Below are 24,362 nucleotides of genomic sequence, written 5' to 3' on the forward strand. Positions count from 1 at the left end.
TTTATTTTTGCTGAAAATTTGGGTTTTTTGCAACATGGGGAAAGTTTAGATTCTACAAAAACAAAACTTGCATATGGTGGGTATTTTGTAGGCTAACTGCTAATTTGCAGAAAATATGACTGAACATAAACAAGACCAACACCAAATAAACAAGAAAATAATCCAAACAATTAGGGTACACTGGTGGTTTAGCGATTAAATATGATGATTATGTCACACCTTCCTCTCTCTCCTCATTCCCCATTGCCTCTTTAGTCTTGGCTATCTGAAAAACAAAAACTGCCCCTGAAATAAGATCCTGTGTGCATGGGGGTGTTCTCATGTTGTAACAGAAAAAGCCAAACTGTTGCCACAAATTTGGAAGCACACTATTATCTGAAAGCTCGAGAACAAAAGTACACAAACAATTATGGACAGCTACTTTTGACCGTATAGTGCACCTGCAGTACTATCACTATTATCACATCTAGGAAAACATTTGCATAATAAAGTTCTTTAACCTGTAATACTGTGTGTGCAGTCTAGCTGAAGCTGAAGATAAATGATACTTACCAGTAACTGTTACACACTGGCGTAAAACAAACATACTTATACATGCTGATAAGGTGCATTTATTACACACAACCAAGCAAATACACACTAAACCAAACCCTCACTTACAGACTTAACAAAAAGGCTACATCTCTCGCTGCAGAAACCTAAACAGGACTGCAAATGAAAAGAATCAAATGACTCCCCATTCTTGAATCACATTCTTTTCCATTATGAATATATTGTTTCCCTGAAATAAAACACTAGGAGTGACTCACTCTGAGAAAAAGAGAATTAGGTAAGTGAAAGCTGAGATGATGCCTGTGGGTGTAGGCCTTGAAATGTGAGGGAAGACCAGTAGGAGCAAGAATGGGGAGAGGAAGAGGAATTGACGAAAAAGAAAAGGGCATGAACTTTACTAGGTGTGATATATGTTGTTTTGGTTCAGGGAATGTAAGGAGGGAAGACAAATGCAACAGCATTTAGTCCAATTCAGTAACAAAGACAAGGTGCACATGGACATAAGAAACCAGGTAAAAGCCAAAAAGAAAAACAGGAGTAGAGGAGCTGAACAGAGGACAGACAGAATGAAAGAGACCGTATTTACCAGAACGGTAGAGGCCACTCAGCCAGTGGAAGTGGAGGACAGATTGTGACTCTGAGCCCTGGGATTGGCTCCTTCTCTCTGGAAGTACTGCGAGGGTGCAGAGCCTAGCTTATGGGCCATCGCTTTTTAGGGTTTAGGGGGGGAGGGTGGGGAGGTTGGGAATATTGAGATGTTACGGAGGAGTTGGAGCAGGGTACACAAGGGAGATAGAAAGGATTAAGGAAAAGATGAACATTGCGAAAGAGGAGAGCGTGGGTACCAAGAAAGAGAAGGGACAGTTCATCAGAACAGGACAGAAAGGCAGTGGAGCAGGAAGAAAAGAGACACACACAGACTGAGACTGTGATAAACACAGAAACACTAAAGCAAATCTAAGCAAATGTCAAAAAGGCACATCAGGCATGCACAGTTAATGAATAGTGTTTCAGACAAAGGTAAAAGCCCTCAACTAAACTGTTAACTGGATGTTAACTCAATGTTTGGCTGTACTGCTTAGTTTGTCCATGTGTGAAGGGCTTTCTGTCTATAGCTTGAAGTCGTTAAAGTAAATTAGCATCTTTCAACATCCAGTTGTTACATTTATATGTAAATTGTTATTACACTGTTAATTACAGCATGTAGTTTTAAATATGACAATGTGAAAAGCAATATTGACTTTTGGTAAAACATCACCTGTATAGCTTGCTGTTCATTACTGTGTGTGTTGAAATATTGTTGATAGCCTGTATTAGTTCTTCATACGGTCTAAGGGGCAGGCAGGATAAGTCTGTATCCTTGTGAGAGATTGTTAATGTGTTAAGTCATTGCTTTTGTGAGGGAATAAATCAATAATCTGTTGCCATTAAAACAAGACTAGAGTCTACAGCCATGCTAGCACGTCTGTGAGGTCTGTGAGGCACAGTGGTGCTTTAAGCTAAATGCTAATGCTAGCATGGCTACCATGCTCATAATGACAATGCAAACATGCTGATGTCTAGCAGGTATAATTTTTACCATCTGAGTGTAGCATTTTAGCATTGGCTTTTGAGCACTACTGTCAATAATGTTGCAGGTATTTGATCACAAACCAAAGAATTGGACAAATTGGAAGTTTGACCTGCAGATGGCACTAGATGAAAAGTGGTCACCAAAGTTATTACAGTTGGGACGTGAGGGTCTGCCCCAGATTTCGTAGCAATTTATCTGCTAGTTGTCAACATATTTCACTAAAAGCCAAAAGTGTGTACATTATGAACGTGCTACAGGAAAACTCAGGGGATTTTTGTCTGGGCAGCTATGAATTCATATTTCAGTCTGGACCAAAGTGGTGGACTAGCATGGCTAAAAAATAACATATCTTGTTACCTTTACAGAGCACAGCAGTAACTGATACAGAAGCAACAATATTTGGACTTAAATACAACAGAAACTTATGTCACCAATGTTTTTTTCTTGGTTCATTATCACTTTAAAGTGTATTGCAGTAGGTGTTGTAAACATTCGGAGTTGGGGATCTTTATGTAGTGGAAGTATGAACCTGGTGATAGACCGGGGAAAACTGTGTGACATGTATGACTACATAGTGGCATGACAGACGACATAAAGCAAAGACAGAGAGAAAAAAACGAGAGACGAGGAAGAGGACAGGGAGCAGGACCTATTCTCTATCATATTCCCACTGGGAATTCCTCATTCCCTGCTTTTTCCTGTCTTTTTTTACTTGCAGGACTTACTTGACTCTGGGTAGACTGAGGATCTCTTTCCTGGATCTTTCTGGAGCTGAATGCCTTTTACGGAGAAGATGGATGAGGCTAAAATAAAAACAGAGGGTTGGTGAGACAGTGTGTATGACCAGTGTCAAGTGTCCAACATGTCAGATCGTATGTACTCACTGTCAGCCAGTGATTGAACCTGCTCTCCAAGACTTCTAAAATATGAGTGTCTGAGAGCATCCTCAGCTGATACACGCTTCTTAGCCTCAAACTAGAGACACGGAGACACAAAGAGGGGTATATAGACAGGATTGTTAGCTTTTTATCTGGTGCTTTAGCTATACATATGATAAAATTATTATCTGTATACAGCAATTTTCTTTACCTGTAGAAGCATTGACAGCAAGTCATGACCATCATTGTCTATTCTGTGTGACAGAAAACAAAAGGGAAAGTGACGGAGAGGAAGAATGGAGTGTCAGTGAAGTCAAATGCTGACATAAGCCACATGGAGAAGTGTAGTGTTCCCACCATTTCAACAGAGGCGAAAATACTTGCGTACACTTCCTGGTTGATTGATTGCAGGATTTGATTTCCTGAAGATCAATCCTGCATCTTATCTTATTACATCTAACATATCACTGTCACTTAAAGTATACACACACACGCACGCACGCACGCACGCACGCACGCACGCACGCACGCACGCACGCACGCACGCACACACACACCTGCAAATTTCACTCCATGCCATGTGTTCATACACTCAGATCTACACACCTGGGTGCGTGGTTGACGAGGGGTTCTGCGTTGTATCGGGGGAAATTGTATGTCTTAAACTCTTCACTGGTGGTGATGCCTGGCCAAGTCTCTTCTGTAGGAGTACCTGTTAAAGAGAAAGAAAATATGTAGTAGTACAGTGTACACACGCATACTGTACATAAAAGCATGAATGTTGCACAGGCAAATGCTCATCCACATTCCACTGGTGTCATCTTACCAAGGATGCGGAATATGAGGTGAAGCTCATCCTCCACAGTCGATCCAGGAAAGAGAGGTCTGCCTGTGATCATTTCATAAAAGATACAGCCCACACCCCTGGACACAGAGACAGAAAGGGTAAAATGGCACAATGACCTAAAATTGCACTATATAGCCATGCTGAAGTGCACTAAGTTCAATAAATGATGTTGTTTTAGACAAATGAGTCCATAACTAGTTAAATACAGGGACAGATTAAAAATACAACTTGAGCCATTTTAAAGGGAATCTCTACAAAAAAATGCTCTTCAGTAAGTTCCACAATGTTTATATCATAAATGTATAAAGTGCTCAAGCACTGAAAAAAATCTGTCCAACATTTCTTCAGTACTAATTCTAAATCTAAGTCCACAGAAAAGCCCAGTAGCATCCCCAAATATCCTTCCAACTTTTGAATCTTTGCATGTTAACTGTGAACTGCAGTATGTTGACAGTGACAATGGTGAAAGAAATTGTGGGGATTTGGGGGAAGCCTGGGGGATAAACAGAAGCACTTCAGATACAAACAAAAGTAAAAAACAAAAAGGCTGACAAACAAGGCTAGTATTAAAACTGTGTGAACTTTCTGTACAAGCTCACCACATGTCAATTGGTGTAGAGTACTCAGTGGATCCTAGAAGCACATCTGGTGGCCGGTACCATAATGTCACAACTTCATTCGAGTAGGTCTTCGTAGGGACAGACTTGGCCCGTGCCAAACCTGAATTGAAACACAAAAAAGGGACACTTAATTACACAAATATTCCCTTATGAATGAAATTTCATATACTGAGTAAGATCACTTTTGAGTTGCAACTGCATTTGAGTTTTGATCAATTTGTTATTACTCTATGGAACTTTTTGGAATGTGCAAACGGTACATTATATTTATAAAATAATTTTTTATCCAGATTTCTGTTTCAGTTTGAATATACCGTTGAATTAATTTGTAATTTACACAGCAAGATAACACTAACACTTGAATATGTGTAACAGTCATGTTTCAATTTTTATAGATAGAGGGCAGTGTTGGGTGGTTAGTCACTCGTCCTGCCTAAGGAGCAATATGGCCTCTCGTGGTCACGAGTGGCACTTTCAAACTCACACAATATATGTTTTATAAAAAAATGAATAGATACAGATTTTTAAAACTCTGTAAATTACAGACAGTAGCTTAGAGTATAAGTTTCAACATTGTCTTTTGAAAACTGCAGTTGTTGTTGAAGGAAAATCAGGCAAATGTCAAAGCCATGTCAAAACCACCATTTTCACCTGCACTACCTCAATATGACAGAGATATAGTGATCTAGTAAAAGTGTTACTCTACCAAAGTCTGCCAGTTTGAGCTCTCCTTTTTCGTTGATGAGCAGGTTCTGGGGTTTTAGGTCTCTGTGGAGGACCTTCCTTCTGTGGCAATACGCCAGACCTCGTAACAGCTGGAACAGAAAGATCTGGAGAGGAGATTAGTATATTATTGTTCCAAGCCTAATATTACACTTATCCATTAAACATAGTTAATTAACCAAGTAATTTATTGTCAGGATAAAAAAATAAAAAATGGGTGGCATTTTTACAACACAGTCATCACAGAGCAAAAATATATTTTTAGATTTATCAATGAGGACCCAAGCTGTCAATTTTATAACCAGAGAGTATCATTATTTAAACTGTTGAAATAGTTCTCTTCAGTACTGAGACTTGTATTACTTTAAACTACCTTGACATTGTGAACACTCATGATGCTCCCACAGTCATCCATGTACTGCTTCAGGTCTTTTTCCTGATGAGAAGGAAGGAAAGAAAGAAAGAAAGAAAGAAAGAAAGAAAGAAAGAAAGAAAGAAAGAAAGAAAGAAAGAAAGAAAGATGATGTACATTTGCATTGATATGTCTTTTAGAAACACACACACAATAAATATACACAGTGGAGACACTCACCAAGTACTCAAACACGAGTGTCAGGCACTTGTCAGTGTGGATAATGTCATGGAGAGTGACAATATTGGCATGCTTCAAGTCTTTCAGTAGAGACACTAGAAGAGGGAGACACATCAGACAATGTCAGTCAAGCAAAGTGAAATGGTGAGAAGGAGTAAGACATCTCGCTACAGATTAGCAGAAACTCAAGGTCCCAAACACATTTTCAAAACCTTACAAGATCCCTGACAGTATGGTTCTGTGTTGACAACAGTTCAGTACCTTCTCGGATAGCTGTGCAGGGCGCACCCTCCTCATGCTCCAATCGGATCTCTTTCAGAGCCACTAAATTGTCTGTTAACTTGCTTCGACCCTTAAACACTGTAGCATAGGTCCCCTGCAGAGATAGAAAGCATGTGAATGCATTTGTGAAATACAGAAAACTGAGTATTTGAAGAGTTTGTGTGCGCTCAGTGTTTCACTTTTCTTTATTGAGCTCACCTCTCCGAGTTTGTCCAGTTTGATGTAGGTTTCAAGTTTCCCAAAGCCGATTTCAGACTAGAGAAAACAGAGAGAAAACTGTTGAGGAAGTTATGAGTGTTATCAATGTGCATTATCACTGAGCCAGTGCCCGTTTATTTTGGCTACAGACTGACTGTAGTGCAGGCTTGGCCACTGCAAGATAACTGTCTCTAGAATCAAATCCCCCAGGCCAAGACTGTTAGTCCACATTTCAGTCCCACTGCTGCTAACATTTGGCCTACAACTGCAGGGGTCTGAGTCACCAGGCCTTGTCATTCTGTGTGTGTGTCTGTCTGTGTGCTAAAACATTAGCTTGGTTTTTCCCAACACTTACAGTATGTTACTAAACATCTCTGCTACATCTTATGCATTATCTGCGTTACAATTGATCAAGACTTTCATAATCCTGAAATTATCTCTGTAGAAACATCTGTATGAAATACCTGCTGAGACAATTCAGCACCGTGAACATGGCATATTAAACAGCCATTTTTAAATGGCATGAGTCTGATTGGATAGTGAAAACATTCCTAAAGCTGCTCTCTGCTTGTACCATTTTTACAGTTATTTGATATTTTAAATATGTGGTTCATTTTTAACACAGGTGTACTGGAGACCATATTTCCTGAGAGGACCCTGCATTACATCTAGTGAATAAAAGATACTGAACTAACATTATTTCTATGTGTCTCCAGATCTCTGACATTGACATTCCAGGGTCTAGGTCACTCAGTCACCACATACAGTGCATCACATGCACATAGAGACATACAGTATATTCACACTTGTGGCTCACAGTGAGTAGGGAGTGGTGTTTGTAAGGTGTTTGTTGTCCTAATGTGGAACATCGGAACAATTTATCCAACGTGCCGACTCCTTGTGTCTCTTTAATGCTGCACAGTGACATCATCGTCAGTTGCAACTATACTTTTTGGCCACAGGAAGTCAGTATAACAAAGACAACTGAGTATGTCGTGAGTTCTTCCACTCCAGACAACTTAATGGGGATTAAATGTTATTTCTAAACATTTCTCTGGATATCCGGCAGGCATACTTCACATCTGTGTGCATGGTGAAAAAAAAAAAAAATCTGAATTAATCCTGTACTCGGTTAATAAAGGTTTAGCTGCACAATGTATGTAGTCCCTGGGTTTCCAGGTCATGAATTATAGATGGATGCAGCTATGTCAAGCTGCGATACCCATAGGCCTGTCAGTGTTTCTCCCTCTCCCTGTCATTTTTCCTCACTTATTTGTCTATTTCTGTCAGCCATGTTTTATCTACGTTCATCTCTCTGAACCCACCCATCTCTCTCAATCTTGTGCTGGCCCGTCCCGTCATGATGCTGACATGAGTGCCAGGCCAATGTTCGACTCTGCACATTTACATGTGTGTGTATGAGGGGGATGGTCTCCAGTGACCAAGTTAGCTGATGAAGCATGTGATCTCTTTAAAGGCATGCCTAAAAGCTGGACACAAGAAGACACATTTACACACTGAAACAAGTGTGTTGTGTGTGCATGGTCGCACAAATTGTAATTTAAATAGGCAACAGACATAATCTTATTTATGTCTGGCAATTCATGTTGGAAGATAATAACAAAATGAGGAAAAAAAAAAATGCATCAATAAAAACAGTGGAGATACTTGTGTATGTGCGTATGTATGTCCGCTTAGTATGTGCAGGGGGATGTATTGTGTGTATTTGATTGTGTGTGCTTGAGGGCAAGAGAATATTTGTGATGAGACATACAGCCTATGCTCAAACGTAAACACAATCACCCTGCGCGCACACGTGCACGCACACACACACACTCACACACACACACACACACACACACACACACAAAACATGCTGCTCCCATCTCTGTGTTTGTGACAGGGCCTGTCAGGAGCTATTGCTGAGCTGTGTTGCTCTTTCGGCAGGGGAGTCAGTCTCGTGAGAAAAACACAGACACGCACACATAGTGACACACACACACACACAGACATTTAAAAACATACAAAACACACATACCACCTCCCCTTCAGTAAATAAATCTGTGGCCTCTTGCCTTTTTGAAAAATCTCTAAAACAAAGAATTGCCCAGCTCTTTATCTCCAGCCCATTCTCTGCTTACAGTGTGCAACTGCCCTCTCTCTCTATGTACCTTACAATCCTTTTTGAATGTGTGTGTGTGTGTGTGCGTGTGTGTCTGCGTATGCTTTCGATGGCAACGGGTTCATTTTATTCCCAACGCTCCAGTGAGCTTACTCAGCAGAACTAGGTCAGACCAAGTTTTAGTGACAATATTAAAGCAACATTAAACCAAACAAAAATGTGTGCTCTGTCGGAGCCCTGCACAGGAACTGAGGAGACATACAGATGGATGGACTGACAGCAGAAGTGAGAAACGTGAGAAGAAAGCTATCTGCAGAGAGGATCGAATGGGTATTGAGAAGAAAGTCCATTACCTCAACCACATTTCATTTTTACAGTTTCTCCGTGTTGAAGGGGAGAAAGAGGATGGATTCACTGTATTGAGTGGGAGAGGGAAAATGACAGGCTTCTGCTAAGAAAAGAGGTGGCAGGAAATGAGAGGTGGGAGGAAAGAAGAGCCCTTTCATTAGCATGATGTAGCCAGTCCTCAGGGCCTCAATCAATCAACCAATAAACATCTTGCTCTGTGTCACCTTTTTCATGTAAAACCCACCGATAACAACAGACCGAGGAATGGACCGAGTCTTGAGCTGAGTTATGAATTTTTAGTTTTTATCAGTTAACAGCAGAATAATATTCCCAGCAGCAAAGTATAACTAAGTGGAGAGGGGCACATGAACAAGTCTCTTGCCTAAATATACATTTGTTTTATAGTTCTAAAACTACGTGTTGAGCCTTGCATAACACCATTAAGTGTTGTGGTTTGAGATAAAATGACATCTCCAAACACTGAATCTCATTGGACTGCTGTGAATAATTGACTATCAATGGGCACCAGCCATGAGAGAAAACTGATAACATCACTTATATTACATTGGAAGCGATTCAAAGATCAAAATACACGGTTTCAGATGTGAGGATCTGTTACGGCTCACCGGACACATGTTCTGTGTTACGGTAACAGATGACGAGCACACTGATAGCTGAAAAGCCATTACATCATTGTGCTCATACGCATACTGTTTAACTGTTAGATTTTTAAGCATTAACTCTAATAAATAAAATCTAGCTGTATTCTACCCTCCTACATATACTCTGCAGTCCAGCACAGGCTGGATTAAACCTTCACTGCAGCAGCCATTTGTCTTTTCTTAAACTTCCCTGCACATATTTTATTCTTTATTTCAAACATTTTCAACATTATCTTCAACGTTATTCTTATTTTCAACATCTTATAAGTTTTTAAATCAAGCCTCCCTGTCATTTGTTCCCATAATATCATCTTGCCATTCCTCTTTCTGCATCTTTCCCTCTCTCTTCCTTGCTCTCTGGTTCAGTTCAAGGTGTCCCGCTGTGTAATCCTAGTCAGGAGAGGAGCTGCAGCAGATGAGTCTGACACTGCTGCTGAATTATTGATTGATCTATTGCATCATGTACATACAACAACCCTAAAGAAGATGCACACCCACTCACAACTTAACAATGTCAGAAAATGTCTGCCACTCATTTACAATGTTGAGACACAAACATCTCTGCAGACTATCCTCTTCTTCTGATCCACCATTACACCATAAACCTCCCCTTTTCCCTGTAAACCTTTCATCTCTGCGAGAGTCCTGCAGAAAAGCTGCGTCATTAAATCGCTTCAAGCCGAGAGCCAGAGGCAGGGCACTGGCCCTGTTCAATAATTACAGCAAAAATGGTTGACGGAGGGTGAATCCTTTATGCTTTCCCATAGAATATCCAGCCTTTTACTACTCATGTTTTAAGTAAAATGCATCAGTAAAGCAGACTGAATTTAATTTTTTTTTTAAAAGGAAGTATGTGAGACGGAAAGAATGAGTGAAACAGAGACGGTGCACTCTCGCTTTATTTAGTGGTGTATCAAGGGAAACTTGAAAATTTGAGTGACGGCTGAAACAAAAGAATAATGTGGAATAAAGTGTGACCAAAATAAAAACCAAGTGAAAGAGCAGGAGCACTTCAGCAGTGATACAAAGAGTATAAGGGGCATGCTGCATATTCATGAATATCTGCCTGTTCCTACCCATCAGCCCCCTCCACGTCCATCCAGCAGCAAACACCTCCTCTCTCTCCCACCCCCAGATTCATACTCATAATACTCTTGGCCTGGATACATAATACAGAGTTCATCATTCACCCCCCTACTGAGCCATTGTAAGCTCTATAGCATAACTCAGTGTGTCTTTACAACGAGTCAGTGGACATAATGGCCTTAGTCGACCATGTTAATAGTTCACAATGGCAGTGAAAGTTCACATTACTTTTGTTTCAAAACAGAGCAGCATCAAAAGAAAAGCACACACCCAGTGGTACAAGTACAGATGCTAAGTAGGGACCAAGAAACCACCACAGTGGCTTACTAAAACTAGTCTCAGCTGCTTTGCACACATATACACAGATGCAAATATACACGCAGACAGACACACACTGAGTACTGACCAGTGAAGCGCGTCGTAGCCTGCGGCTCATGGGTTTGTCAAAGGGCGGGCTGTTCATGGCAAACTTCTCCAAGTAGCCCTCCGGTAGCCTGATATCAGCTGGGAGAGACAAACGTTTGTTTATGTCCTGAAACAGAGAGAGGGGAATTCAAGAAAGAAAGAAAGTTAAAGAGTATTGTGATACATAAACACCATGCTGATGTTCTTCTCAAATTGTAACCTGTTACCCTGTGACAGCAGTGACATGCTTGAGTGCGGGGTTTCAAACATATGAAAGACATCAGTTTACAGTGATACACACAGTTTTGTATAGTAATTCAAATGTAAACCATAAAGGTCCAAATATAAGATGACATTCTAAATCAGTCAAAACAATATAGGGTATTTGGCATCTTTTGAATGTGGTGAAACATTAGGCGTAATAATAAAAACAAAATAAAATAATAACATTTCTAAATTGAGTTAATAAAGTTGAGTAAAGATGACTTGACATCTCAGACCATCTCAACATTAACAACAACCATCATCAACCCTAGACTAACATCATGTTTCTTGGCCACTTGACAGTAACTTTGATGACTTTGACTTGAGTGATCATCATGATCCAGCTTCAAAATTCTCTCTCGAGCCTTGGTTACTTGACCTACTTTTGAGACCCATAAAAAAACAAAAAAAGAAGGAACACAATCAGCTCTCTCCAGCCGTCTTTCCTGGCAATGAGTTTGTCCAGTGACAGCAACTCACTCCAGTCAAATATGAAGCTTTGGTTTACAGGTGACATCTGCTCTTGTGATTGAATGACTATGTGAATGACAGTTACAACTATTTAGTCTGAATGAAAGACCAAATACAAGGCTGCTACATGATGGGACCAGTTCCAAACAAGTTGCTGGCAAGTTTCAGACTAATTTCCAGAATAATTTGTTGGCAGAGTGAGAGAGTTGGCACACCGCTGTTCCCAAAGTTCCCAAACTCATCTGGAGCACATCTGGAACCAGTCTTTTTGCTATTAAATATGCCTTCTGTCTAAAGTAGCATACTTCTAGCTGACATTTAGTGGCTCTATGATGACCCTATTTTTATGCCTAAATTTTCAGAATTTCACACAACCTTGTACTTGGGTCACTGTGGTATTTTTGTTTTTCACTGAATTTTACCACACAGCACATGTAAAGTGAATACCTCTGACCAAACTACTCCACATCAGCTGGAATAACTTTCACCTCCTATCCCTGACTGAAATGCAATTTGTGTGATGCTACTTTTACCACAATGCATTGCTACTATATGCTACATGCTCACTGGCAAGGTGCCAATCACACGTTGTTTCCATGGCAGCGGTGGCTGGCCCGGTCCCAATAGCCCCATGGTATGTGTCCTCAATGTGAGTGTGTGAAATGATGTGTGTGTTGACATGTGAACGTTAGTGGGAGCACAGAGTAGTGTGTGTATGCGTGAAAATGAAAGGCAGAAGGATTTTATGCCTGTAATGGCTTTATCTGAGCTCACAGGCTAACATGACAACATGCAGTGTTACATACAAGGTGTCACCTTAAGGAAGGTGACACCCTTCCCGTTTTCACACACTCAAAACGTCAGGCAATGCTCTGCAAACTGCATAAGCACATTATGAAAAATAAGCCACAAACACATGACCTACAGACTTTGAGAGATTTACACATTTTGGATCTCCACTGAACATCTGATTCATAAAAGAGTAATATACAAGAAAGTATGAAAAAAAACAACACACTAAAGCTGCACATTGCTAACACAACAATAATAACTTTTTCACAAATTTATATTTATATTTCATGCAATCCATAAAGCCAGTGACCTCTGATGGCCAAAACAATAGATCTCCACACATGTGCACTCGCCATGCTCCTTTTCAAAAGGACAACAATGAACACAAGTTCACAAAGACACTGACACTCATGCCCTCTTATTCACGGGTATGGACCGACTAAAGACCCACATATAAACACACACCACACGTGCCCCCATACTCACAATGCAGAACAGCTCTAGTAGCTCCCTCATTGTCCTCCTTAAACGTGTCTTTCTATACATTCACACACACACATGCGCTTTCAACGATGCATGTCTCTGACCTGCCACATGACTGCACACGCACTGACAGAGAGAGAGAGAGAGAGAGAGAGAGAGAGAGAGAAAGAGAGAGAGAGGCTGGCACTGTGGTAGAGTGCCATCCACATGCTTAGAGGAGGAGGAAGAAAAAAGAGGAGGAGGAGGAGGGGAAAGCATGAGCGGAGGAGAGAGGAATGGACAGATTCCTGAGGGGAGAAAGGCAGATGGGGGGAAGGGGTGAACAGAGGGGGGTGGCTGAGAGGAAACATTGTTTTTCTCTTCTCTCCCACCATCATTTTGTCTTCCATTTCTCATTCTCCCACTTCTCTCTTATCGCCTCCTGAGCTCCGTTCCTCTGGTTCTTTTCTTTCTTTGTCATACCAATAATTATTCCCACTTCCATAATTACTCTCTCACCCCAGCATTTTCCTGTCCTTCACTGCCGCCCTCCCTCTCTTCTTTCTCTCTCTGTGGTAAACATGGTCTAAATTAGTCCCTTCCACTGTTAACAGCAGTCAGAGGCAGCAGCCTGTGTGTCCAGAGGCATTTCCCGTAATACTGCTGCGCTCATCACTCTGCAACTCCTTCCAACAGGCACACACACACACACACACACACACACACACGCACACACACACGCACACACGCACACACACACACACACGCACACACGCACACACGCACACACAGTCTGACCGAGACATGAGCACGTACTCTAGGATGTGGCAAAATAAAGCAACAAATGGCAAATTTACCTGTCCACAGATAGCACAGGTGCACTCACACAGACACGCAATTTAAATATGGTCACAAAAACCTGAAATCATTCACAGTACCCCATACAGCGGTCCACTATATTATATGTTGGGTTCACGGTTTTGTAGTCGTAGTAAGAGTAAGAAAATGGTCACCAACTGTGAGGTAACTACCATCATGCTTTGCTCAGACAAGGAAAAAACAGATAAATAGAGTTGGCTTCCAGATGAAAGGAATGATCTGAGTAGTTTCTAAATTTGCTTTTTCGCCATCTGATATAACCCAATATCATCCTGATAAAATCCTGAGACTGGATTTATGAGGTTGACACTGACGTCAATATTTGGACGTTTAAAAACATATCGGCTAATATAAAAAAAAAAAACACACACACAACAATGTGAATAAATAATCTTGATACTGATCCGTTTTTTGAATTTCTTTAAAATTATGGCCAAGATAAATACTGACCAGGACATTTTACAGCTGAAAAATAAACATGTCAGTGCTCTCTGGTGGACAAACTGTAATGTTTCTAAACTGCCTCAAATCCAGTTTGGTATTTCGTTTCTGTAATTTCTTGTAATTAATTGGCAAACATAGATATCTGCAGTAAGCCTATGGCAATATATGGGCCTATCCAATTAATCAGTGTATACCATCTGACAGACTATATAGTCCTCTATATAACATTTCCTTTATAATGTGCAGTCAATAGTGACGGAGTGAGTGCTTTCAGACAGAGTGAATTGTGAGGTCACTGTTGAATCTCAGTGAATAATGTTGTGTCCAGGTGTGTATGTCAGTGTGTGTGTGTGTGTGTGTGTGTGTGTGTGTGTGTGTGTGTGTGTGTGTGTGTGTGTAGCAGGTGTATCCTGGCTCCCTGTACCTCATTAGAGATGCGCCGATGGTGGTTGTTCCTCATTCGGACCCTGACTGGACTCTGGACCTCATCAGAAGACGTCCCAGACGCCTGGTCACTCTCTCCATCTGAACCCATCTTCACATTCTCATGGACGATACCTATAGAAAACACACGGACACAAACATGCACAGGCGCAGGCAAACTGTTATTGACAGGAATTGTACTCTGTGACATTTGTAGTGGCGGAGAAACAATACCTAAGCTGAATATTATTCATTCATCTTTAAAAAGCATTCTGTAACTTCAATCATCCCAGATCTTTTGGACTGCTGTTTTGTTTTGTTTAATGACACCAGCACTCTTTCACTCTATTGTCATCCTCTATTACTCTCTCCATGTGCCCATGCGAGGAGACAACCTTTTGTCTTTCTTAGATTTGATTCACCCCTCTGTGAAAACCATAGTAGGGTCCCAATCCCTGGATGATGGACTGTACCACCAGCCATGCACGGGTGTTAGCCGAGTGTGTATAAAATGCCATTGGTAAGATGAGGAGGTCTGAGATTGATATTACCCTGCATGCAATGGGAGCTTTCCTGTCTCTGCCTGCCACCCCCCCACACACACACACACACACACCTCCATCCCCCCCAGAATCCATCTGATTAATGAGTCACGGTGCTGCAGACAGGACTGCCTCCTTCAGTGGTGTGTGAGTAAATGTGGGGGAAGGGTCTCTTCGCTGTATGATGCCTGATAACTCTCAAGCTGGGTCATGTGCAGCACATACAGTATGTGTGAGTGGTCAGTGTGCGTGTACGTGTGTGTACGTGTGTGTGCACACATTTGTTTTGTGTTTGGGGTAGGAACTTGACGGATGTCAAAGCTCACTCCTTTATGCTAGTAACATCTTACTTTACCATCATCTACTGTTTACACTTCAAACAGCCACCATCAGCAGAGAACAGGGAGATGGAGGGAAGATTAGGAGATCGGGAGAAGATGGCTTTGGTGAGAAGTGAAGAAGAAAGAAAAATAAGTCCCTTGAGTGACTGTGACACCTCAGCTGTAGATAAATCGACTGAGGGCCAGATAGGTAAAGCTATTTATTATGGTGCACTGTCTGTCAGCTGCAGAGCAGGGCAACACCACCTCAGGCTGATTCTAGGTCATTTATGTGTGTCTTTCATGTAGTCAAGGTTAGGATTTGAGAAAGGCAGGCTGATCAGTGGAATCTGCCTTAAGACTAAAATGGAAACGATGCGATATGGACTCCGTGAGCAGCGTATCAAGACAGAGCAAACAATTTTCTCAACACAGTATTCTTTTTACTTTTTTTAACCTAGAGAGAAAAATGGATTTCTGAAATGTTAAGCACTGCTACCAGCACAATATAATATGCACTGGCCTGAAAATATTTGTCAGTAATGGACAGTATGTCATCCTCTGACCGACAGGGTACTTCCTGCAAAAGTTTTCCTACTGTAAACATTCACCTATTTATACACTAAATCTAACTTTGAATTGTGTTAGAGATTTTCTTACTGACACAAACAGTCAACTACCTGTACAGATCCCAGATGATAATTTCAGCCTACATCTGTCCACTGGTCCAATTATCTGTTGACAAAAGCAGCATATGCTCATTAGCAACACAACCCAGACACAATCCACCTGTGTAAATGCTTAGTAAACCGTTTCTTAGTCATTTAATTCCAAGCCTGATGAGCTGCCTGTGGCCTCAAATGCACACACAAGGATACAGGGTTTGTATATAGAGTAGCTTGGTAGGAAAACTGAGCAATGAGTAGTCATATCAGGAATCAACCCTCACAACCCAGATGGTGAAACATTAAACTCAAGGTAACTGACACCAGAGAGAGGGGAAATTGATCCAGGATATCTACATACTGACAGACGCACACACATGACCACGCTATCACGATGAGTTGAGTATCCAGTGCTGCTATTATGTCACAGGTCTCTCTCACTTTCTGAGAGGTCTTGAGCTTGTCTGTTTGCGTAAACAGCCAAGCAGATGTGGGTGTATGAGACCGGTCGACTGAGCTGGGAGGAAAATTCCACCCCCCCCCCCCCAACCCCCCCCACCCCCCCAAAACAACATAATATGATAAATGTTCTGTTCACATATGCAGTATGTGCATTGATCTGTCATACACTGGCTTCTCCAATACACTTCTCAAAATAAACGCACAATCACGCTAACATCCGAATCACACGGGATGATCTTTTTTCAAGCCTCCTGCAGGTTCTTTCTGCTCCATTTCCATAGCAGACTAAGAGCAGACAGTAAATGTCATGAGCTACACCTGCCTCCCTGTGTGGAGACCGGCTGGCCTACATAGGGTTGCTGACTCCCTGCTAGCGCGTCTGGAAGAGTGAGTGGGCTGCTTTTAGAAATATCCTTAACAACTCTGCATATACTCCACTTAGCTGGAAATCCATCTCTGGCAAAAGTTGGCAGTGCCTCAGAAAATGATTGAAAAGCCAGTGGAAAGGATGTTAAGAGAAGTAAAGTAAGTATAAGATTCACTTCAGAAGTCCTTCAAAGAGTAATGGAAATCTTGGGATTTCTTTTGTCAAAAGCCCTCACTCTGCAAGGCCAGATATCGAGTTCAATGCGTTGCTCGAGGGTGCAATGGTAGATTTAATAGTTACTGGTTTATTACAAGGCTTTGAACTTTACTTCTCCATTTTTCCTCTTAGGCCAAGATTTCTCAAACTCTTTCTAAGCACGGGACACCATACTGTCTGATGTTGGCATGAGTGGCAGGAATATAGATACTGCTGTCTTTGTGCTGACATGCAAATGAATAAAAAAATTCAAAAGAAGAACTTGAAGGACTCTCAACTTCCCTGAGGAGTTCATGGGATCCCTGAAGATAACCACACACGCTGCCCTGGGCCAACCCACTGCATATCTAATCTTTAAACCAGCCACATAAAGGAGATAATCTTTTCAAATTAATAAGTTTAAGATGTTCAAAGTTGTAGGATCAGCAGATTCTGAGAGAAAGCTACTTAGCATAATTCTTTGTAATTAATAAAACCTCAGGACACTTGTTTGATCTTTATTTCATCTCCCATACAGTGAAATCAGTAAATACAGACTTTCTACATGCATTAATGCAATGGGAATACAACTATTTTAAGACTTTAAATGGCACTAAGTAGGATTAATTTCAGTGTCATCTACTGAACAATATTTTACCTAAATCTAAGACACTCTATATATTGTTATAAAAACTGCTGTCATCTGAACACTATATTCTTGGACCTGGATCTGAGGAAATGGAGGATCAGGATGTAGATGAACCTGATGATGAAGATGCCAGTGATGTGACTCACCAATACGGTTTCCTGGAGGACGGCATGAGTCCAGCACCCGAAGCATACGGAAAGGTGACAGCCTCAGCGGGGTGTCTCTCTCCCCCATTCTCGTCCCCTCTCCCATTCTAGCCTCCCCAGACTTAGCGTCTCCCACCCTGGGAGCACGAGCAGAGCACCCTTGGGGATTGCCTGACATATCCATTGTTCCAGAGGACTCAAAGTTTTACAGCTGAAAGTGTGTATAAAAATTCTAAATTACATTTCACGAAGAGCTATATAAAAAAAAAAAATTAAAAAAAAATCCAGGAGTTGAGCCCATTTCAGTTCAGTCTTGGTGTCCAGTCAACCGGTCTGGGTGGGACCCAGGTTTTAGGAGCTGTAGCTTTAGGCTGCCTCCTTACCTCCAGGAGAACCCCATGCAGTAGAGCACAGGTCTTACATTGGGAGGACAGTGCAGACTGCACAGGCACACTAATCACAATGCAACAACTCCCTCGGCTACTACTCCACTTTAACTCTCTCTCTCTATCTCTCTCCCTCTCACTCCCTCTCTCTCTGTTTTTCCTGTAGACACTCCCTCTCTCTCTCTTTCTTGCTCTTTTTCTCTCCGCAGTCACACTCTGCTTGCTGACTAAGGAAGGTCAAACACTGTGCAGGTAGGCAAAATGCTGCAGAGACGGTCCAACACACGCAAGCTGAAAACTGTTACACCCCATCATCTCAAAAATAACAGGTGTTCTGTCTTCTATATAATTCACATCGAACACATACACACACACAGGCACAAGTACAGACACCCAAACTTACAGCTCTGTCCAGGTAGAAAAACACTTTCATCTGTCTGGTGTTCAACTATCTGACCTCTTTGGCTTCCAGCCCTTCCTTGTGCATTCTCTTTCTGGTCACTTTGTCATTTACAGCCCAGTGTTGTCTTCTTTTGTCCTCTTTTCCTCCTTCTCTGTCAGAACTCCTCCCTTTGTCCTCCCTGTTCTTCCACTGTTATTCAGCACACCACACTATTCAGGCTGTTGTACCGCTCTCCCTCTCTCGATTGCTCCCTCCTTGCCTCTGGCACCCCTATCAGTGCTTTCAATATTGTTACTCCTCCTGCTTCCACCCTTCACCTTGCTATTACTCTCCCCTCTCTCATGTGATACCAATCTCTCGCTCTCCCTCTCTCTCCCACCTCCCGCCACGATCCCTCCCTCCCTCACTCTGCCTATCTCTGTCTGGGTCTAGAAATGGTGTTGAATATACAGTACAGTCCTCCTCTCGTTCTATTCAGGAGCCGATGACAACGTTTTCTGCCTGATCAGCCTCTTCCTTGCAATCCGTCTCTACTGCTCTATCTCATTCGCCTTCTCTCTCTCTCTCTCTCCCTCTCTCTTGCTCCGTGCCTCCTCTCCACCCTCTGCCTCCTCATCCCTATCACTGTCTACCGCAGAAATTGAAACCCTAAGGCTTCTGAGTGACGCCTCCGGCACCCTAGCTTCATACTCTCTCTACCTTCCTCTTTCTCTTTCTTCTTCCACCCTTCCCGATGGACCTCAAGCATAGGACATTATTCATGCTCAACTCATACACACATACACACACTCTCTCCTATACATGCCACCTATTAAGTCTACACACATACATGGCTCTGTCTGATGCACCTGCAGAGCGTACAGACTATGTACAATTACATTCCTTACAGAAATCACAAACTATTCAGCAGGATGAACAAGTGTTCATGCTTTAGAATGTTTTACTGCACTTGAAAATACTTGTGTTTTCTTTGTGTAGATCCAAATGAAACGTGCAGTAGAGTCTGTGTGTGTGTAGTGTAACCAGCATGCTTCAAGGCCCCATTACTACAATAATGTTATCTCTTTCTAGATGCAATACAACGCTGAGGGGTTCAGTGTGTGAAGTAATGGGCCGTTTTGCGACGACTTCACTGGTTGGACTTTTTACAGTTGTTATTCCTGTTATTACAGTCACTACTGAAGATTGACTGTTAAAATACTGTACAACTTTTTTAACATAACCACTCGACTTGCATTAACCCTTTGGGATTAATAAAGCTTTTTACTCAGGTACATTTATTTAAAAGCAATCATTATTAAATTATTCTGTGAAGTGTTTGCTTTTACTTCTAATAGTTTAAGTTAAATTGTTGCTGATGAATTTTCACTTTAAAAATTTAAATTTCAGGAGTTTATACTTGCAATGGACCATTTCTTCAGTATTGTTCTTCTACTTTTACTAAAGGGAACAATCTGAATAAGGGGGTTCCAATGTCTATTTCATCTTTAAAGTGTGAGTCTTTTATTCAGTAGAATCTTCAGAAACATTGCCCGATGGAAGCATATTTTTCTAAAAAAAAAGGCAGAGGACCATTCAACTGTGGAAAATTTTACAGACAGATAATCCAGTGGATGTGTATTTTGGATCCAACCACCACCAATGTGTTAGCTGAATGCATATTTCCCTCTATATTTCCTATGGAACGGTGGACCTTGCCACCATAGAAACTAACATCAAAAAAAGTGTTGATAGAACATAAATGCTTTGAATGGCTGCATCCAAAAATGTCATCAAGATAAAGTATTAAATGCCATTTTTCCTCATGAATTTCTCAAAGATTAACACTGTAAAAAGAAACTGCTCTTGAAATGTGTTCGGCTACTGCAAGAGAAAAACCTCACCTCTCCCTTCATGTCAATAATCAGGTTGTCTTGTAGGCTTAACTAACAAAACTCACTCACGAAGAGAGGCTAACACCCTACATGTCAATAATGATGCACTAATTATAAGACTGCTTACAGAAACACACAACCATACTTGGCAGCCTAGATGTAACGGTATAATTGGCTTAGATAAGTATATATGTGAGATCCTTGGCATACTGTACACTTAACACATCTGAAAACATTTTTAAACTAGCTAGGTGTGGAAGGTTTATTAAAATAAATATTTGAAGACTATGAAGAATAATGCTCATTTACAATGCAATGACAGACATATATTGATGTAGAGTGCCGCGTCCTTGAGCTTCAGGCTGTTTTAAACACCAAGGACAAAAGCTCACCCAATCAACCCTTCACTCATCACTGTCTCCCTGTCTCTTTATATTCACAGTGCTACTGTATACCAAAGATTTCTCTCTTGCTCTCCAGCCACCGCCACACAGCCTCTCACTCCCTTCAAGGTCTTTTTCACTGTCACGTTTTATTGCCACCATGTTTTAAACATCTTTATTGCCATGTTTGCTTGGCTACATTTGAAATTCCAATTAAAATATACTGTTTTTATCATTTTCGTTCTCCATAAATACCACAGTCCAACTCCAGACTAGTGAGACAATAAAAATCAAAGTGCATATAACATCCCTGAGGAGGATGCACGCAAAGAGAAACACACACAGGGCTGGAGGGAGGGAGAATTTAGACTGCAGTAATTACCTCTAAACCTTTTATCTGCATCTAAGGAATCTTATTATTCAATTACTGGGACCAGAGTGCCTACTGTAAGCTACCAGCTCCGTATGTGCTGGTCCCAAACTCCTCGCCCCCTCCTCTCTTTCCTATATAGCTCTGAAAACCACCAGCATTCTTTAGTAACATCTTCCTTTAGCCTCAAGCAAGGCGCCCTAACACACATAAAAGCTTACAAGACCAACTACATAAAAAGGAGTCCACTCCATTGTTCTCATTAAACCCAGACTGGGAGTGAAGAGAGTTAGTGAGAGCAAATGGATGGCTAAAAGTGTAGGGAGAGGGGGAGAGGGCTACAGCGATTAATGCAGCGTTAATGCATTACATTAAATCCCTCGCACAGACAAGGTCTCTCATGGTGTACAATACACAGGGAGAGATAAGGCTGCTCTGAAAAGCTTTCCATCTTTTTTCCCCATTCTGGTTTTATCTGGAGTTTAAATATAGCATTTCTATGTATGTGGTGAGAAAGAGATAGATACAGAGACTGAGGAGAGAAAAGAAGGAGAAGAGACATCTGTGACAGTATCAGAAATAGAAGCCTGCGACAGGTTTTGAGAAGAGTAGGCAGCTTTTCAGCAGCGTCCTCTCTCTCAGTAAAACAGACAGGAAGGCCGACTAATCCTCAGCAGAGAGAGATGAGGTAGTGGTGAAAAGTGAAAACGAGGAGTGCAGTGTTCGTCTTTCCTGACTGTAAGTACAGTGTGGTGGGAGTGGTTGTTGGCCCAGTTAGCAACAGATGAATCACAAACCAGTAAAAGCTCTCTGGCTCTGGCTACCGGCCAAACACGTCTGAACATACACACATAACCCAGCAGTCAAGGCCACTTATACAGATGAAAAATGCATTTAATTGAATTTTCCTATGGACAGATAGAGCCAAGTTAGAAAAAGACAGAGAGAGGAGAGAGAGAAAGGGTGGGTAATCTCTTTAGTGCAGCAGGAAAGAGAGATTGCATCATCATGTCGCTCTATTAAAGGGTGCGACGTGCTCTGACTGCTGAGTGGCGCACAGTGAGTCAGCGAGACCAACCAGTGGGAAACACATACACATGCACACTCACACAGTGTAGCTCTTAACATTTCAAACTACACCTTATCAAGATTTTAATAATAGAATAGCATCTATTCTAGGGTCTGAGTTAAGCTGTGTCCTTTTTAGGGCTTTTCTGAGCTCAGAGACAGCTGTGGACTTGAAGCCACACCAACAGACTGTGGGCTAAAGACCGGTACGTTCACATATTTCTACATATAACTGGTATTTCTCCATTAGGAGTACACAAAAACCAAGTTAGTCCACTAGACTGATTATAAAATGTCTTGGTCACAATTCTTGAATGAACAAATGTAACCGATCCTTATGCTTAACTCTAACTTAAAATATTATTATATGATTGCTGATTATTGATTACAGTACTGTGTAAAATCCAGTGTCAGTCAGGCTCTCTATCTCTATTTTAAATGTAACTATCTAGTGATGGTAATCAACAAACCCAAACACAATGATATATATAGATTTTTTCCTTAATCTCGGCTTTGGTACGTTCTTATGTTCTAACATTTGTCATGTTTAATGTGCGACATTAACTCCTTCCCTTTTAGCAATGGCTGCATCCTTTTATCGTTGTACTGGCACTGTTGCTGCTGCTGCTGCAGGGCTGGATAGAGCATCAATACTTTTTTGGTAGCAACCACTGAAAGCCATCAAGTGTCTGAGTACATTTGTACTATAATTTCTTTATTCTGTGATCAGATAGACTATTGTATTTGAGTTGTATTTAAGCAAAGTTCTTGTGCAGTTCTTTTTGTGTGTTTCAACAACATCTAACATTTGAGAACTTTGGCTTCTTTTGTTAAATGGAAAAAAGGTTTTTGTAGAAAAACATTTTCATACTTGTCAAAGTAAGGAATCAAAAATGTATTGTTTTGATATTGGACACAGAGATCATATTAGCAGTAGTACTGAAAGTCTTCAAACAATACCCATTCTAATGTTGCTGTCACTATTTCTTTACAGGGATCATCCATTCTTATCATATTCCCTGTGAGCTACTGTTACAAGACTAGTTCTCTTGTCAGCCAGAGTTCAGTGAAAGCAAGGAGTCTCGTTGTGGTCTACCTCCAGTTCATGCAGCCAAGGACTCGGGGGATACAGGGTACAAAGCTAATATGACTCTTGAAGGACCCATTGTGGAACACTCTGTCTGTCACTCCCTCCTTTCATCTGTACTTTTCATTTCTCCCTCTCTATCGCTCAGTCCACCATAAATAAATGTCTTGCTGTTTTCTAAGCTCCATATCATTCTAAACCTATCCGGCATCCAGGTCTTTTTTTCTCCATCCTTGGCTTTCACTCCCTCACTCTGTCCCACTGCTCCTGATATGAGCCATTCTGCCACAGTGGGAAATGAGATTACTGGAATCCATAGAGCCACGGACCACACGTTCCATTACATAATGCAGACAGACAGAGGGAAAAAGTGAATCTGTGAGCGTGATGTGAACATGTGAATGTGTGTGTTTGTGTATGTTGGATTAAGGTCATTAGAGTTTTAGCCTCCCAAATTCGTAGTAAATGTTGGGAGGATAGCCAAGTTGTGTTTGTAGATACAGTTTTACACTCACTGAAAACCCACATATGTACACGCACACACACAAGTGCAGTACAGTGTGTGTTTGTGTGTGTGTGAGTGTGTGAGTGTGTGTGTGATTTTTCCACCCACAGGTGGCAGTAGTGTTCAGAATGGATGGTGTTCTAGTATCCCTCAAGTATAGAAGCAGGAGGGGCAAAATGGACTCAAAGAACTCAAGTGCAGTACAAACAAATCAAAATTCATTCAATATTAAGAAGAGTAATTGAGTTAATGGACTTAGTTATTTTCCACCATTAGTTTGTTTTAAATGACTCCTTGACCGACTTCTGGCATAAATA

At 41.3% G+C, this 24,362-nt stretch overlaps 1 protein-coding gene across 6 annotated transcripts in view; it reads right to left on the reverse strand.

Annotated features, from left to right (window-relative positions):
* The window catches only part of LOC130174505 (cyclin-dependent kinase 17-like), a 36,905-nt gene that overhangs the window by 3,468 nt on the left and 9,075 nt on the right, over positions 1-24,362 (reverse strand). For 3 of the 6 annotated variants that reach the window (XM_056384350.1, XM_056384351.1, XM_056384354.1), the window contains 14 exons: positions 14,625-14,758; positions 10,890-11,015; positions 6,266-6,322; positions 6,047-6,161; positions 5,786-5,880; positions 5,567-5,629; positions 5,177-5,300; positions 4,450-4,570; positions 3,830-3,927; positions 3,610-3,715; positions 3,215-3,257; positions 3,010-3,100; positions 2,851-2,928; positions 1,139-1,260 (listed from right to left, as the gene is read on the reverse strand). In XM_056384350.1, coding sequence (XP_056240325.1) covers positions 1,157-1,260; positions 2,851-2,928; positions 3,010-3,100; positions 3,215-3,257; positions 3,610-3,715; positions 3,830-3,927; positions 4,450-4,570; positions 5,177-5,300; positions 5,567-5,629; positions 5,786-5,880; positions 6,047-6,161; positions 6,266-6,322; positions 10,890-11,015; positions 14,625-14,758 — 1,355 coding nt within the window. In that variant the 3' untranslated portion in view covers positions 1,139-1,156. Of the gene's footprint in view, positions 1-1,138; positions 1,261-2,850; positions 2,929-3,009; positions 3,101-3,214; positions 3,258-3,609; positions 3,716-3,829; positions 3,928-4,449; positions 4,571-5,176; positions 5,301-5,566; positions 5,630-5,785; positions 5,881-6,046; positions 6,162-6,265; positions 6,323-10,889; positions 11,016-14,624; positions 14,759-17,969; positions 19,128-24,362 lie in introns of those variants that run through there. The other 3 variants (XM_056384352.1, XM_056384356.1, XM_056384353.1) reach the window with 2 other exon arrangements.

This window comes from Seriola aureovittata, chromosome 9 (genome assembly GCF_021018895.1).
Source record: "Seriola aureovittata isolate HTS-2021-v1 ecotype China chromosome 9, ASM2101889v1, whole genome shotgun sequence".
Taxonomy (NCBI): Eukaryota; Metazoa; Chordata; class Actinopteri; order Carangiformes; family Carangidae; genus Seriola; species Seriola aureovittata.